Genomic DNA, 18,163 nt, shown 5'->3' with positions numbered 1-18,163 from the left:
GGGTGAGTCCTCGGGGCCCTGTGATTGGCTGTGTGGTGCCAAACCTAAGGGAGAACGACAGGTCATTAGTTTAAATCACGCCTGGTGACTGCAGCTGCATTGGAATCCATCATTTTTAATCTCCTGCTGACTACACCGAAGATTTCTTCCTTGCCGGCAGCCTTCCAGGGCCTGACTGTACTGGTTTTAAACACCCGCCCGCCCGTTCCCGACCATTGAGGAGCTGCTGTTCATGCTCGGCGGGCTTTAATAGGCCCGGTAGGGCGAAATCGCGATCAGGGGCCGATTGCAGGCAGAGGGCCATTTCCCACCTGCTCTCGGACCCACCAACCGCGCCTACCCGCCGAACTCAAAATTCTGGCCTCGGGTTAGATTTGAAGCATGCAGCCTCATTAAAATGTTGAAATGATGGACTCACCACTGGAGAGAAGGGTAGTTCTGCCCCACGCAGCGACCCAAAACTGACTCCAATCTTCCTGTTTTGGGAGATTAAATTCCTCCTATTTCTTCTGCAGGTTCATTTTGAATTTACCCTCACTTCACATGTGCCTTCTGGTTCCATTGTTATGGACTGGATGAAATAGCTTGTCATAGTCTACATTATCTACATTGCACAAAGTTGGAACTGGGCTGAGATGTTCCAGACTTATTTTTCTGCTCCTTTAGACTTAAAGACGTGGAGCACTAAATGTTGTTTCTACTCTTCCCCAACAATGTACCTTAATCATAGCCTCAGCACGACTTGCTGCTGCAGAATAAATTCCTCCTTTTCCTATTCTAATTATGTTTATGGCCTCTTGGATGAGTTGTAATATAATGCTTACTTTTTTGCAGATTTCTGCTGTCCTTGTACAGTTAGGGAAATGGGTTTAGTTGGCAGAGAGAGTAGATTTTTATCTCACCAGCCTGGACTAGATTTAAATACATGCCCCATCGATAAAAGCCCAATGTTCTACTCCAGTGTTCTGTGGACTCCCCACAAGGATTTGACAAATGTGGACCAAGTGCAAAGTTCATTTGTGCTTTAATTTATGTAGAATATGACTCCTATATGAATAAACAGATACATTTTACCATGAAAACAGATGAGCTGAGTTTCCATTTCGTATAATTAGGCATCAGTAATCTGCCCAAAATTGTTCTTATACTTGCATTAATCAGCTAATTGCCTGGATATTCCCAAAAGGAGACAGTTATTACTCTATACTAGATTAATAAATGAAAATGGACTCTTTTTCACTGAAACTGTTCCCAGGCCCTTATGCAAATGTGTATGCTGTGCCATATTCAATACAAACATATTGTTGTTCAATTTTCTCAATCCATTAGATTCATCCACCAACCTGCAGAAGCTGCTTTCCATAATCAGAGTAATAGAGTTCAGCTGCATTTAAAAATCTGAAACCACCATCAACGTGAGAACAATCAGCAAACTCAGATTTGATATGAAACATAATGGGCTGGATTTTACGCTAAGGGTGGGCTCCCTACACCCCAGCATAAATTTCAGGGTTGAGCCCGCATTTGCTTTAATTTTTTGGGTGATGGCCCTTTAATTAGTATGAGGCGAGACTTCCTCTGCCTCCAGGAGGAAGCCCGCCTCATAGAGCTGCTGGCCAATCAGAGGCCAGCAGCTCTGCACACCTGCAATGCCAACCAGGAGCGATGCTCACTGCTGGCCCTGCAGATAGGGCAGAAGGTGCTGTTCAGCGATGAACCCAGACATTGAGCTAAGTCTGAGATCTCTCTGGAGCCAGGCTGAAAGACCCCAGTGAGGAATGTGGGGCAGCATGTTGGACAAGGCAGAGGGAGAGGGTGCACTATGAGAGGCAAAATTCTGGGGAGGGTCCTCCGATTGACACAGGGGGGCCCAGGAAGGAGGCACCCACCCCCTTTCACTGAGCAGCAGCTTAATCCTGCTGGGCTACACATTGGGCACAGGCCTCTCCTGCCCCCTGTTATATGGGAACAGCGGCAGGATGAAACTCTTAATTGGGCATTAAAAGCCCACTTAAGGGCCTCAATTGGGCCATGGGTAGGCAACCCACCCAATACCTTCCCGAGCCTGTAAAATCATGGTCAGGTTGGGGCTATGCGGACGAGCGGTGGGTATGTGGCTGATGGGACGGTGCCCAAATTTTACCCCCGCCTGTTTTGCCACCTGCGGGTGGCTCATAAAATTCAGCCCAATGTGTTCTTCAGGGCCAATTTTGATGCTGTACGGACCATATTAAACAAAGCTTATTAAGATGAATAGCATTCAAAAAATGAACGAAAGGCCAAATAAAAACTACAGATGACAGAAATCTGAAACAAAACTAAATACTAGAGCAAAATAAAAACAGAAAATGCTGGAAAAACTCAGCAGGTCTGACAGCATCTGTGGAGAGAGAAACAGAGTTAACGTTTCAAGTCTGTATGACTCTTCTTGAAGAAGGGTCATATAGAACCAAAGGTTAACTCTGTTTCTCTCCCCACAGATACTGTCAGACCTGCTGAGTTTTTCCAGCATTTTCTGTTTTCATTTTAGATTTTCAGCATTCGCAGTATTTTGCTTTTATCTTAAATACTACAGCAGTCAGCAGATGCTTTCTGGCCTGCTGTTTTCAACATTTTCCACTCTAAAGGTACCTGCTTTCATATTTGTTTTTAATTAATCAAACTAACGGGTCTGCACCACCAATAGTTACTTATCAACTGGAAAGGATTTTTAGTTACAATTTCTATCAGTTCTCTTTCAGTTCTGAATTTAGTTTGAGAATAATTCGTACTCACCATGAGACACACCGAGTACTTAGAAGAATAATGATTATTGCTTAGTTTGTTATCACTCAATCAAATCTGACATTTGAAAGCTACAATTTCACACATGAATCAGCAGCTGCACTCTCGCAAATATGAGATTGAAAACAATATGCTTCAATTTCTTAATGCTTACATTTAATCTTTTATATGGATCCTACTAAAATTATACGTTTTTGTCAGTTAGGGTTTTCTATGGAAAGAGACAGCCCATGAAACCATAGTAACCAGACTTTAAGAAGACACTGTCCTCAAGATTTTTTTTAAGGAGGAAGAGCCAGATGATGTGTATTACCATTCAAGCTTTTCACCAATACTTGCACTCAATGCAACATGTTAGATTCAATGGCTCTTCTGTGCGTCATATGAACTGACCATCTGATCTTATGCTTAAAGAGATTGCATGAGACGAAGAGATTTTGTAGCTTTGGGATATGCACCGGAAATACTAGGCTGGTTTTTAGGGGGTATCGCATTCCATCCCCCGCCCTCCCGCCCCAACTGAAAAGTCGGTCGTCAGCCTGGCTGCCCCACAGTGATGTTGCGCTCAGAGCTGCCTGAATTGCTTCAGAGCGAGATCTCCAACCTCACCTGGGAGGAATTTCCCACCTAGAGAGCTACCGGTCAATCTGATTGGCTGGCCATTCTGTAGCCTCAGCAGCGCCAGGATTGAGCAGTGGCCACTGCTGGGACTACAGGCAGTCCCCAAGAAGAAGAAATGATGGAATCCAGATTTAAAGGGAAGTCTGGGACTTTAGATGAGCCTGGCTGGCAGACTGCAGTGAGGGAGGGTGGAGGGCCAGGTTTGATAAGCCTGGGGGTGAGGGTAGGGTTAAAGGGGGGGGGGGGTACGATCCAGAGGGATGTCTCTTATGGGCACAGGGACCCCACAAGGAAGGTGCCCCCCTTCCTGCCTGACAGTAGCCCGCACAGTGAAACCTGTTGGGCCACCACCTTGCCTCTGTCTTCCCCGTCTCACATAAAATAGCAGCAGAGGTGGAATGAGGCCCTTAAGTGTCAATAATTGGTCACAAGGACTTTAATAGGCCTAAGGGTGGGCAGGCTGTCTGACTCCTTCCCTACTCACCGTAATCTGGGAGACAGGTCGGGGATGGGCAGGAAGATGTTGTAAAAGCTATCTACTTTATTTTACGAGTCCCCTCCCAACTCGTAAATACGCTAGTAGGGGGGCCTATAAATTCCAGCCCACTATTGCCTCCCTACTGATGAAATCCACTGTACCGACAAACCGTCTAGCTGAGACATAAAATTACTAATTCAGTTTATTCTAAGAAGCCAAGTGACACAAGTAGAAATTAATCGACAGATGAAAATAGTAGAGCAATTCTCAATTTCTCACAACTAACCCCAATAAGTTATTTTAATGATGCAATACACATCATTACACAGTCATATCTTATCGCAGTAACTTGTAAATGTGATAGAGCTGCTTAATTAAGCTGAGAGAAGTTTGTCATATTTATCCCCAGATTCAGACAGGCCGTGACATGAATGCTCCTTCCGTGACTGCAGCCATCTTCATTCCAGCCAGTAGGTTCCCAAATGGACACTAGGCTTTGTGGGCTCTAATAACTCATAAAGTGAAGGAGGAGGGCCAACCATATACACACCTACACCCACCAGGCACACGTACTCCAGTGGATGTCAACTCAAAATTGAGAACCAGAGCTTTGATCTCCACTTTCTTGGACTTTCTTAAATGGAGTTCAAGCCCTTCACTTTCTGATGTTAAGCTGAAGGTTCACTCCATCCTCTGGTAAAGAACTGTTAATTATAAGATATTTCAAAGAAATAAAGGTGACTTCATAGATACCCAACTCAAGAAATTCAGCACGTTTAGGACAAAGCAAAACTGCAAAAGTCTTTATAGTTGGATCCCCTGGTGGGAAAACCATTACAGATAACAGCTTGGGCAATGATGTGAGGTATGTTTAAACTTATAAAGGCTTGTAGCAATTACAAATGCAACAATATGTTGTCAGCCAGATGATTTATCTCAACTATTACTTTTTTGATCTTCTAAAACTCTATAGACAACATAATGGCATATCATCTGATGTAATGCTCTTGAAAACTAAAGTGAAATTTTATGGAGACGTGAGATAGGCCAGTATCTAAAAGCAATTACAAAATTATGTTTTCTATCTGTCTTATCCAGGCACATTGCTGGAAGTTTACCTAAATCTTAAGGAAAGAATAAGTACTCTTGATGGAATGGGAATTGGGACTCACAAATAGCAGACTGAAGGTACAAGAGCTGAAATAATCTAAGATAAGTAGTTTAGAAAAATCAGAAAAGGTAACAGTGAACATAAACTAAGGGGCATGCAAGGAAATACTCAAAAACAGCTGTGCTCTTCACTCACCATCCTGTGCAGCTTATTTTCAAGATCCTGGTTAACTTGTTGCAATGCTGTATGATTTTTTTGAGTCCTAAAACAGAGAAAATAGGATATTGAAATAATTATAATCAAAAGGCTTACTTTGTTCTGTCTCTCTTGAATTTTAGTCAATGTGGATTTAATAATCTTCCCAAGGGACACATACTGAGTGTGAGAGTGGATTCACAATATCGCTGTAGCTTTGGTGGGAAGCAGTTTCTCTATTAGCATCAGGGCTGCAGCTTTAATCCAACATCAGGACTGGCCCAGAGGTGGCTGAGTGAAACTTAATTCCTAGAGGAGACAGCCTTACTCCATTTCATTTAGAAACTATTGGGTCATAGTTCATGATTTACATTCAGCGATTAGAGGGTGTGTGAAGCAGAAAATGCTTCCTACTGATATTTCACTTGTGGAGTGTGAATTCACCCTAAGAAGGAACACATCTGCATTGGAAGAATGTGGAATGTATAGAACATACATATGGCCGACTAAAATTTTACAAACGACCAGCTGCATAAGTCATGAGCATATTTAGCCACATTGAACTATTTAAGCTACTGAGCAAATTATTTGCTTCAGTGAGTTTTTATAACATGAATGTTGCATTATATAGTATCTAAGCATTTAATTATTATTTCTATTTATTTTGTTTCCATTTACAGCCACACATTTTGTTCTCGTTACAAAATAATATGGATCACTATGTCGTATGATATGGTCCTGCATAGCCTTTCAGGATTGTTTGCATGGTAAAGCTTGGAGCTTTGTGAAGCCATAGAATCCATAATTGATTCAATACCTTGTCATGCATATGCCATATACTTAGCCAATATAACTCATTTTCACCAGCAATATTTTTTTAAAAAATACTCATGGGTTCTACAGTGGGTGCCATTTGATGATTAATTTTCTAGAAAATTCAAGTCTGTTATGTATATCCTCAATGATTTCCACATCCTGACCCATTTAAAGTTGAGTGCTGAGTTATTGTTCCTGACAAACTGCAAATCGTATTCCAGGGAAGGAAGCCATGACAGAATTATGTTTGCACACTTGTAAAATGTTGGGTCGGTAGCAGAGAGAACATTATTCTTTGACAGGAATCCAGCATGTTCTGTGAATAACTTTGATTCAGGAAAAATATGAATAACCAGTTGTGCCATAAACTCATTTGTCTTAATGGAAAGAAGTTCCACCAGTGGAAGAACAAATTACTGATATATACACAGTACATGCATGAATAAAACTAAGGGATGGTTGGAATCAGTAATAAGGGATTGAGTTCAAAAGTCACTGTGACTGTAAAATTTCTACTGCCAATAATTTAATAGCAAAAGTTGGAAAGAATACCAAATGGGGAATCATATTTTGTAGTCACACTGCCATTTTTGCTAAAATTATCAGCAAGAGGAATTGAGTCCTCGATCTCAACATTATGACAGAATATTGCTATCATAAGACCGAAAAGCAAAACCAGCAAAATTTCTTTAATCCCAATGCTGATGTTGCACCTTAATACTCAATTACAATTGATCATTTTTTTAAAGGTAATGGCCTAGAAATTTTGGCAGTACATGGCTGCACATTCTGCACTGGAAGTGTGCCATCCCCCATGTTGGTAAAAGCAGGAAAAGAGCTGTTGAGGACCCTTACCTGAATTAAGCATTGGGTTCTTTTACATGTGCAAATGAGAGGCCAATTGTCTCTTTGAGGCCCTCCTTGCAATTGTTTTTGCCAGGTCTGCACCATTTAGGCAAAACATGCAGCAAACACCAAAAAGATAAGTTTGTTAAAATACGCACAGTCCTCTTGCATTGCAGTGCCAAAGGCTGTACCAGCTCTCACTTGACCCCTCCTGATCATTTCCTCTCCCTCCCAAACACTCCAAACCCCTCAACTCTGATTGCCACCCACCCTTCCTATCATTTCCCCAGTATTAGATGCCACTTGGCATTCTAGCACAGGAATTGTTCCCTCTACCCAGTTTGTGCCAGCATGAACCAATTTCTAGACCAATGTTTGCTATCGTAGTCCAAATGAAACACAATTAATGGCAATGGAAATTGCAAATTGGGGCCAAATTATATCAATTTAAGACTGTAATGATTATTGTCATTACCACAAAATAACATTGTCACAGTGACGCCCAGTTAGTTTCAAATATGTAACAATCTCTGCTTAAAAAAATAAATTGAAATGGTAAGCAACAAATTGTTACAAAATTGGTTAAAATGAAATTGTAGTCATTGCTGTCTTGGGGAACAATAGCCATTTTGTTTTACTGTGATTGGTAAAATGGAAAACATTTGATTGGAATATTTCTCCTATATCAAAGAATAGAATTGAAAGCAGTTTGAAGTCCAATCAAATTATTAGTTTTGTTTCTAAGACCAGTTTCTCGGAAAATAAACCTGTGTAATTTTTCTGCCAGTTTTTTCAGCTCCTCCTGTGCATGCTGAAGTTCTGCCTCCAGATACAGGGAAGTTTCATCAGATTCTGACTCCTGCAGCTCGAGTTGGTGTTTCTGCAGCTGTTCATTCTGTTTTTGTGAAGAACTGAAATAAAGTATATTGTTGTCATTGCTTTTTCAACTCTCGCTTACAATCTATGTTTCAGAATTAGCCATTTCTAACCACTCGGGAGCTAACTGCCCCCGTGTTGAAAAATCTAACCTTGGAACATGCCATCGCCACCATGCTCTTTTCTGTAGCTTTATTGATAGTAAATTTCGATTTCCACATCTGTAATAATAATGCAGTGTTTGCCTGCCTGCACATTTCTGATTGGTTGATTTGGTGGACGGCAAATGTGACTGCCAATGCTTGGTGCCAGTGGAGAGGGGTGGTTGGTGCAGAAGATAAAGAACGGAAGGTGTGGGAAGCCAACAACAATGTTACCCTGGCTGGAGGGATTGGGAAGGAGAGGGAGAGAGGACAGTTGGTGGCAGCAGCAGCATGGGTATGCGGGTGGGTGTTGTTGGTGGAGGAACAAAACAGTGAAGGTGAGGGGATCACAACAACAAAGCTCCCTGGCTGGAGGGATTGGAGATTTTGGGGGGTAGCGTGGGGTGCAGGCAGTTTGGAGCAGGCATGATTGGGGAAGGAGGAGGTAGGAAAAGGCATGGTAAGGGGCAGGGGTAATGGCAAGGGGGAAGCAGCAAAGGGAGAGGGGAACAGTATGAGGGGGCAGGGGTGGCATGAGAAGTAACAGCATGGGAGGTAGGAAAGGAGGGGATAGCATCAGAGGGGTGGCATGGGTAGGATGGAATGGCATAGAAGGGAGGGGATGGTATAGTGGTGACATGGGAAGGATGGAATAGCTTAGGAGGGTGGATGAGATGCTAGAATTGGTTAAGTATTTGACCACAATTTGTTTTTTGGATCTCTGCTAATTATACAGTACTTTTAAGTTCAGGAGATAACAATATAACCATGAAATACCTCAGGATCCAGGAGAGTACTTAAGATTAAATCACTCCTATAATAACGTATATTTTGTACTGGAGCATCAATGTTAATCCAACATTTTAATGTTGTGTTTTCTCCTGAGTCTGATGTATATCTCATAATTGGAAAGAGCTTGACAGAAATTATGGGGTGGAGAATTGGATTTGGCCCAATATTGGATTGTGATGTGCTATTATCTCTTGCCCAGTCCTGTTGAGGCAGGCAGTACACAAACTTGTTGCTTTGTGCTCATCTATGTAGTCACAGCATGCAGTCCAGTGAGAAATGTGCTGATGACTGGCCGCATGGTCAACGGGGGCATCCGCAGGATGCACAGCTAGCCTGCACCTCTTAAAGGCCTCCCTCCCCATATAAAGGGGAGCTGCACTTATTCTGCAGCAGATACTCGAACAATCTCAGGAAGGTTTTGGCAGAAGGTAAAGGACAACAAATTGGGGAAGCAGGCCAGAGAGAGGGCTCCCAAGTTTTCAAATGCAGTGCTGGAGGCCCTGGAGGTAAAATGGAGGAGAGACACCATGTTTCTGGAGGAGGCCAGGAAACCCTTAAGAAATTTCCTGCAAAGGGAACAAGAGCAGTTGGCCAGGGAGGTGAATTCCCGGACTGAGGCCCCTGAGGAGCTGGCTGAAGTGCTGGGAGAAGTTCAACAACCTCAAATGGGTAGTCAAAGTCAGAGAATGCACCTGCAAGGGACAATGCTTACCCACCACACCACCAACCTCTTACACTACTCAATGCACCACAATCCCATCAGCAATCAGGACTCATACCTAACATTTAGATACTCCACCTCACTCTCACACACTTACCAATGCTATGAGCCTCACAGCCACTTTTTACAGCTTCCACGTACCTCCAGCTATTCAACACTTCACTGAAACACATTGTAATGGACTCACTAATATTCTTTCCTTTCTCATTGCAGAACGAGGTCACAAATATTCACAGGAAACAGAAGAGAAACGATGGAGACAGACACACCAGCATCTCCTGATACCTCTGGAGGAGACAGGACTCCCTAACATGGGGCTGGCTGTGACTGAGGCCATTGCATCTGGCATCGCTGAGAACATTTAAGATGATGGCATGTTTCTTCTTAGTTCCTCTTCTTAAATTCCACCTCATCCTTCTCCTGCTCTCTGGCATGAAGTTCAATCTGCAGTGGTGTGACCATGGATCTCTTGCTCACCAACCCCACCCCACCCCAACTCCCCACTACCACCCTGACTCCCTCAGCCCTAACCAGCTGATACCCAAGATTTTTCAGCTGGCCAGCCAATGCGGCCTCATGAAGAAGGGCGAGAGCAGCACCAAACCTCTGATAGAGAAACATTGTCCTTGATGTAATTCTCGCAGCCACCAGCTCAGATACTGGCACTGCACTTTACTACTTTAGAGTGGAGTTGCAAGTTTGGATCAGCACATGCTGAGTCACCATGCACAAGTAAGCCAGGGGAAAGGATAGTTCATCCTTTGAACATGCCAGCTCACTGGAGGACAAGGTCGTAAATGAGTTAACCCTAATTCAGTAATTTTCCCTGCAGCTTATAACCAGAATTGCTGGTTCCTGGAGGATGTTAACAAAATCTGCGTGCCCCAAAAGGGCAGATCGTATGCCAATGTAGCATTGGAGCCTGCTCAACATCAAGATCCATTCACTATGCACGTTTCCACATGCTCAGGCAAGCACCTGTACAGTCAGGGTACACTGAACTGTCTTTGTTTGAAGTGACCGTAAACATTACAGCTGACATTTTTTTCAGTTTGTGCTTCTCATGGAGGCAGCAGTGAAATCACAATGCCAAATTTCACTGCCTAAGTCTTTTGTTTGTAACATCGTCAAATTGTAAAGCTTTTACATATTGATGAATTGCCTCATCCCTTTCAACATTAGGCAACATTGCCTGCAACTTGACAGAATCTCTGCTAATGACATGTCATGTAGCTGCTTTTCTTTATTTGTGTGTTTTTCTTCTAGTAATTATTAGTTGTCTACATAGTAGAGGAAAGTGTAAAGCTTCTATATTTTGGGATTTTAAAGTGATGTGATGGATTGTCTCTGTGGTTTCAAAAGCTATAACAACTTTAAGCATATACATCACTACATTTGAAGCTCCCTCCACCTGCGCAGGCAATTATTTGTCTATTTATTCTCAGCTTCAAGCACATCTTTAGGAATTCCATGCATCTTCTGTATTGAGAGAGTGGTTTCTTGTGTGGCTGGAATCATACTCCATTGATATAGCTGTCAGTGAAGAGCAATCTAGAGATAATTCCCTGACTCTGTGAGCTGTTTTTTCCAAAATGTGATAAACATCTTTTCAAATCGCATTTTAATTGGGAGGGAGATATCATGTTCAATATTTTCATAATATCACGAGGAAGTAGTTTGATGATAATACATTTTTATTTGACCTGTGAGACCTTGCTGTGCATAAGGTAGCTGTCTCATTTCCCTGCTGTCATGGACAGAATGTATCTGCTCTCTTACAGCCCATAATCAGTATGTTTTGTATGGGAAGAGGAGTGTCTTTTCTTACTCTTGGAGCGTGTATTCCAATTCAGTAATTCAGCAGCAAGTTTTCATGAGTTTTAAACAAAGGTTATTTATTTTCACACATTTACCCCAAAATAACGCAAAGTCACGCACACACACACACACACGTGCACACACATACATATTGTGGCTTAAGATTTCCAGTCTCCCATGTGGCAGGCCTGCAGTTTCCTTAATGGATTTGCTGATTTAAAGTTGAAGTGAGGGTCTTGTAAAGCAAAGGATTCACAGCAGATTGCAAGGTTTCTTGTAGTTGAATGTCTACGAGGTTGGTTCCCAGGTGAACTTTGAAACTGGAATAGGTTAAATACTTTGGTGGCTTGATGACTTACAGTCTGGTTCCCGGACTGATGGATGTCTGATGGTTCTGATGGATCTGCTGGGCCCTGGGGTAATAAAGGTGCAGTCCCTAAAGCCAGTTTCGGTCACATAACCACTGGGTTAACACTTCTGAGGCCCACCCAGTCTAGTTTGGATGGGGAGGCTATCATGATACAATGAGAAGTTGATAGTGGCCATTGAGATTCAATCTTCCTTTTTGTCCAGTAGGAAACATGGAGACAGGGAGCCTGGAAACTTTAGGTGTTGGCCCATCCTTAAACAATGGGATGTGTGAATTCCGCAAATGGCTGTGAGGAATGCTCAACTAGATCCATATTTAATTAGGTATTTACCAGAGACTTGATACTGTCTGTAGTCCCAATGCCAAAAATCACATGATTTGCAGCAGTCATCTTAACAGCTTGTTTATGTCCAATTTTTAAAAGTATTGACTGAATAATATGGTATGCTTGTACTGGGCATGACACTGCACTACAACAGTGAGTACTTTAAAGTACTTTGTTGGCTGTAAAGTGCTTTGCAATATCCTAAGGCCGTGAAAGGTGCCAAAAAATGCAAGATCTTTCCTTCTGAAACAATGGCCCAGATCTTCCGATCTCCAGATTGTCGAAGACTGGACATACCCACCAAGATGTGCTTTGGGACCACTCACAAGTCCAATGCACTGACTTTGTGGGAGTTGCTCGGGAGGTCTGAACTTCTGATGAGCAATTCCCTGCTCCCTGAGACCCTCCAAAACATCTCCAACTCTGAGTTAGAGTTGGAAACTTCAGACAGTCTGGCTTACTTACCTGGGTAGTTACCCAGGAAATATTAGATAGAAAATTCCTAATCTAACTCCTGGGTAATTATATAACTGAACATCTGACCCTTCCCCACCCTGGCACCACCCCCCAACTCGACTTGACTAGCCCCTGACCTGACAACCCTTCCTGACCCAACTACCCGACTAACCCCTAACCTACCTACCTGCTAACTTACCTCACCCACTTACACACCTACACACTCACCACTCACTCACCCATTCACTCATACAGTACACACTGAGAAACTTTGGAACCATCAAACACTGACTAGAAATGGCAGCTGGTGCCAGAAAAAGCGTATGGCTTGTCTTCCCCCATTGATCCAGCACTATGAGGAAGCAGTTCCACTGGAGGTATGTTCCACATTTCTGAAGAAGCCGGGATTGGAAGATTCGGCCAGGAATGTGGAGCTCTGACATGGAGGCGGAAAAGTAGGAGCAGAGCGGCAATCTGACGGCAATTGCCTATCCTCGGAAGATTCAAGCCAATATTTGTAGTAAAGCAGTAAAGGGCCTGAAAATCCACAGGGGTGAGGGTAGAGGACACATCCTACAATGGTTGGATGTACCCAATCTGGGCATCTGAAACTGATGCTGTCAAAATTCATGGGGGCAAGGGTTAGTCCCTTTGTTTCAATGGCAGATGGCATCAGACGAGTGACTTCCAGGGGAGGGTTTGTCAGGAATCCTGGAAAGAATGGTGAAGTACCACTGGTGGACTTTTCTTTATGGAGCACACATTTAAATATTTTTGAAAACTCAACTGTTTTTATAGGGATCCCAGATTAGATCCCTGGTGATGCACAAACTCCTGATATGAGCCCAATCACAATTGTACCCAACACCCTCATCTGTCACCAGCCTTGGAAGGGGAAAATGAAGACTTTAACTTTTCCAAGGAGCACTGAATTCCTTACACTAGGTTGTGACCCAGTATAGGTTGTGACCCAGTATATCTGCTTTCTGGTTTAATTTTCCAACAGAACAATAGAATGGCCATGGATTTTCGACCCCCTAATACTTTCAATGGCACTCGTGATAATGTTAAATTGTAGAGTATATTTTCAACTGAAATTAAAAAGATAACTCTGAAGTGATGAAACTAACATTTATATTAATGTTTTCTCGAATCAGGAGGTGTTTTAGGTGCCTCTCCCCTATTTCCAAAACACCGTTGTCGCAATTCTCCCAGAAGGAACAAAATGATTTATAAAATCCTAGAATATTTATGAAGAATTGGATTTCACAAATTTATGATAAACCCAGATTATATAGTCCTCTTTCTGTAATGAAATTTCTTTCATTTTACAGTTGTTATCTGGATGCAATGTGCACACTTCTGAGTAAGTGATGCTCTCTAGAGGGGTTTTTACTGTCTGTTATGTGATGGTAGCAGCAGTGACTATAATGAAGGACTAAGATTAACCAGAATCTCGGGAGAGATGAATGGAACAAAATAATCTTGTGATACACTAAAAGAGTAAGGTTACATAAAATGGAACTAAATAAAGCTAATGACATGTATCATTTGTCATCAGTAACAACAAATGGATAGTCTAGTACACCTTCAACTAAGAGAAGATTATGTGATTTTAAATCAAAATAATTATTATGATTTATTATTTTATGATTTTGTACAACAGTAGATGGTGTCACATTTAGAAGAGATTATGCATTTTTGAGTATCCTATATTTAAGAGACATTAAAAGAAATTTTTCAAAGGAGGCTTACATCTCCGATGTCCAATAACCCGTTTTGGTTATAACATATGGCCCAGAATGTCTATGCCTGCTTCAGGACAATGAGGCAGCCAAGAGACAAATCCAGCTAGTAGGAAAACACTCTTGGTGTATAATGTAAGCCAGCATCTAGCGTATAACTTGTTACTTGAATCTTTAATTGTTATTCAGACTGTGGTACTGGGGGCTTTTCTCATTTTAGACTGTTGCCTTAGAAGTGTCATAAAGTACTTAAATAAGAACATAGACATGAAATGAAAGCTTTATTAAGGAACAATATAGTGAGGTAGTAGCACATTGGAGGCAGTACAGTCAAGGTTCACTAAATTGGTGGCTAAGTAAGGGTCTGAGCAAATTGGATCTATTTTCTTTGGAATTTAGAAGAATGAGAGGTGGTCTCATTGAAACATACAAGATCCCAAAGGGGCCTGGTAGGGTTGATGCTGAGAGATTGTTTCCACTGGTCAGGGAATTTAAAATGCAGGGGCACAGTCTCAGGATAAGGGGCCGATCATTTAGGAATGAGATAAGGGGAAATTACTTCAGTCAAAAAGGTTGTGAATCTTTGGAATGTCCCAGAGCATTGTGGATGCACCAGCATTTAAGGCTGGGATGGGCAAATTTTTGTTCTCTGAGGGAATCAATGGCTATTGGGAATGGGCAGGGAAGTGGAGTTGAAGCCCAGGATCAGCTGTGATTATACTGAATGGCGGAGCAGGCTTGATGGGCCGTATGGTCTACTCCTGCTCCTATTTCTTGTGTTTGTGTGTATTAGAAGAAGTTCTTCTTCCTTCAGTTGGTGAGTGTTGAAGTATGATGAAGTAACCATTTTTATTTCAACAACAGCAGCAACTTGTATTTATAAAGTGCATTTAATGTAATGAAACATCCCAGGGTGCTTCCCAGGAATGTTTTGAAACACAATTTGACACCGAGTCATGTATGACGCTATTGGGGCAGATGGCCAAAAGCCTGGAGAAAGACATGGGTTTTAAGAAGAGTCTTAAAGGAGGAAAGAGTAATAGAGAGGTAAGGAGGTTTAGGGAGGCAATTCCAGAGCTTAGGGCCTTGGCAACTAAAGACATTGCCACCAATGGTGTCAACCACATTGCTGTGGGCCTAGGTCACACATAGGACAGATCGGGATAGGGCATTGTGAACCGGGTGGGTTTTATGACAATCCGGTAGTTTAATGCTCACCATTACTGATGCTATATTTTTATTACAGATTTCTTTAATTAACTAAATTTAAATTCCCTGGCTGCCATATGGTAGGATTTGAGCACACATTTCTGGATTATTAGCCCAGGCCTCTGGATTACTCGTCTAATAACATAACCACTGCATCAACATACCCAATAACTTGGAAACGTTTGCTAAAATTTCTTCCTCCAAATTGTTAATATATTTTAAATTACAAAGTGCCCAATTTTCCCTTTCATTTGAGGACAAATTAATTTAAGATAAATGTCAAACATATAGGAGTAGAATTGGTGTCTCATAGAAACATAGAAACATGGGAAATAGGAGCAGGAGTAGGCAATTCAGCCCTTTGAGCCTGCTCCTCCATTCATTATGATCATGGCTGATCATCCAACTCAATAGCCTGCTCCCGCTTTCTCCCCACATCCTTTGATCACTTTTGTCCCAAGAGTTATATCTAACTCCTTCTTGAAAACATACAATGTTTTGGCCTCAACTACTTTCTGTGGTAGCGAATTCCACAGGCTCACCACTCTCTGGGTGAAGAAATTTCTCCTCATCTCAGTCCTAAATGGTCTACCCCGTATCCTCAGACTTTGACCCCTGGTTCTGGATTCCCCCACCATCGGGAACATCCTTTCTACATCTACCCTGTCTAGTCCTGTTAGAATTTTATAGGTTTCTATGAGATCCCCCCTCACTCTTCTGAACTCCAGTGAATATAATCCTAACCGACTCAATCTCTCCTCATATGTCAGTCCCGCCATCCCAGGAATCAGTCTGGTAAACCTTTGCTGCACTCCCTCTATAGCAAGAACATCCTTCCTCAGATAAGGAGACCAAAACTACACACAATATTCCAGGTGTGGTCTCACCAAGGCCCTGTATAATTGCTATTACTTTGTTTAAAAATCTAAAGCCAAGGAAGTAATGGGACTAAAAGCACATGGAAGGATGTTCCACTGGTTTAGCACTGCTTGTCTTCCCATTCCAGTTTTTGGGCAGTCCATCATTTGAGGGATTAGAGCACCGGTTGGATTTTCTCGTTAATATATGCAAATTGAGATTAAAACCCCAATGCCATTTTCACCTCTACCTGTGTTGCTACTGCCAGTTTCTCAAACCACCCACAAATCATGAGTGGTACAAGTACTTCTAGTAGTATTTTAAAGGATCCTTAGCTGCTCATAGAAAGCTAGAAGCTGGTCTGGCATTAATATTTACTGCTGCGATTTGTATGTTTTCAGCTTTATGTCTTCCAATCTTTGGTTTTGTTGTGGCTATAGACACCGAATTATCTTCTCTGGCATTTTAAGCTGCTGCTCCCTTTCACTGTCAATATTTCCATGCTGCCTGTTAAGATGCTGCTCAGACTGATCAGGATTGGCTAACCCACTGGATGTCCTGGTTCCCATCAATCCCCTCACTCCCAGTCAGCTAACTCTCTAGAAGGAGCTTGATTAGCACTGGAAGATTGCCAATTCAATGTTAAAGAGGCCTCAGCGCTAACAGATATCAGGCATTCTACCAACTCTATCATGCGGCCCTGCCCAATATAGCTGAATCAAGAGCTGTGTCTATTCTGTTCTTCAAGAATTAATAGTAGTATTAATCCTATGGATCATTTGACTCTGTACAGAATGGTGAAAAGATAAAGCTTCTAGATTGTTACAATTTCCACTTACAGGAAACACTAAAGTCGTTGAGAGAGAAAAATAGTTCTCTAAAAATCCCAAACTGCAACAATATTCTAATAGTTTGCTGTGATGGAAGTGATTTATTTAGAAAATTCTATGCAAAATTATAATTTGGTTCATCTCATGCAAGTGTCTACATGTGCACTAGTAATAACAAATTAAATTCTCAAATAGATAGATATTAATGAATATTATGGAATTCATTGAAAATGTTGGTAATCAAAGCATCACAAAATTAGTTCCTTGCTAGTAGAAATCATACTGTTATGAGATGTGAATCTAGATATGGAACCCTGCAGCATTCCCATTTCCAGAAGGAATTGCAAAAACTTCTTTTTATTAATTTACAGAAAGTGGGCATCACTGACAAGGCCAGCATTTATTTATCCATTCCTAATTGCACTTGAAGGTGGTAGTGAACTGTCTCTTGAACAAAACTGAACGGCTTCCTAGGGCAGTTAAGAGTCAACCACATTGCTGTAGGCCTGGAGCCATAGGTAGACTAGATGGGAAAAGACTGGCAGATTTCCTTCACTTAAGGACATTAGTGAGCCAGATGGGTTTCATGGTCATCATTACTGATACTAGTCTTTTATTCCAGATATATTTAAATAATTTAATTTAAATTCCCAACTACTGTAATGGAATTTAAACTCAGTCCAGGACTGGATTACTAGACCAGTAACATAATTTATGTGAAAATAATTGGATTTATTCCAGTGCCATTCTGTATGTACTCATTATCATAGAATCATGGAATAGTTACAGTACAGAAGAAGATCATTCAGCTCATCACTTCTGTACTGGCTTTTTGCAAGAGCAACTCCACTAGTCCCGCTCCCCTGCCTCTTCCATGTAGCCCTGTCAGTTTTCTGTTTTCAGATAATTATCCAATCCCATTTGAAGGCCACAACTAATGTATTCAAGGCTGGTCTTTTACCAAATCTCCAGTTTCCTGCTTGTTCCCATATCCATTGATTCCCCGTGGTATACAAAATCTATTGATCTCACTCTTAAATATCCATAACAATGGTGCATCCACAGCCCTCTTGGATAGAGGATTCCAAATATTCAGAGATATCCAAATATTCACCCTATGAGTGAAGAAATAATTAATCCTTTACCCTGAGGCCAGATCCAATGCTCCA

At 41.8% G+C, this 18,163-nt stretch overlaps 1 protein-coding gene across 1 annotated transcript in view; it reads right to left on the bottom strand.

The window, feature by feature from the left end:
- Window positions 1-18,163, bottom strand: part of begain (brain-enriched guanylate kinase-associated) — a 52,309-nt gene that overhangs the window by 13,698 nt on the left and 20,448 nt on the right. Inside the window, exons 3-4 of the mRNA XM_078563406.1 lie at window positions 7,619-7,762; window positions 5,190-5,256 (exon numbers count right to left, since the gene is read on the bottom strand). Coding sequence (XP_078419532.1) covers window positions 5,190-5,256; window positions 7,619-7,762 — 211 coding nt within the window. The remainder of the gene's footprint in view (window positions 1-5,189; window positions 5,257-7,618; window positions 7,763-18,163) is intronic.

Source organism: Cetorhinus maximus, chromosome 18 (assembly GCF_964194155.1).
Source record: "Cetorhinus maximus chromosome 18, sCetMax3.hap1.1, whole genome shotgun sequence".
NCBI classification, from domain to species: Eukaryota; Metazoa; Chordata; class Chondrichthyes; order Lamniformes; family Cetorhinidae; genus Cetorhinus; species Cetorhinus maximus.
This window is presented reverse-complemented; position numbering and strand designations above follow the sequence as displayed.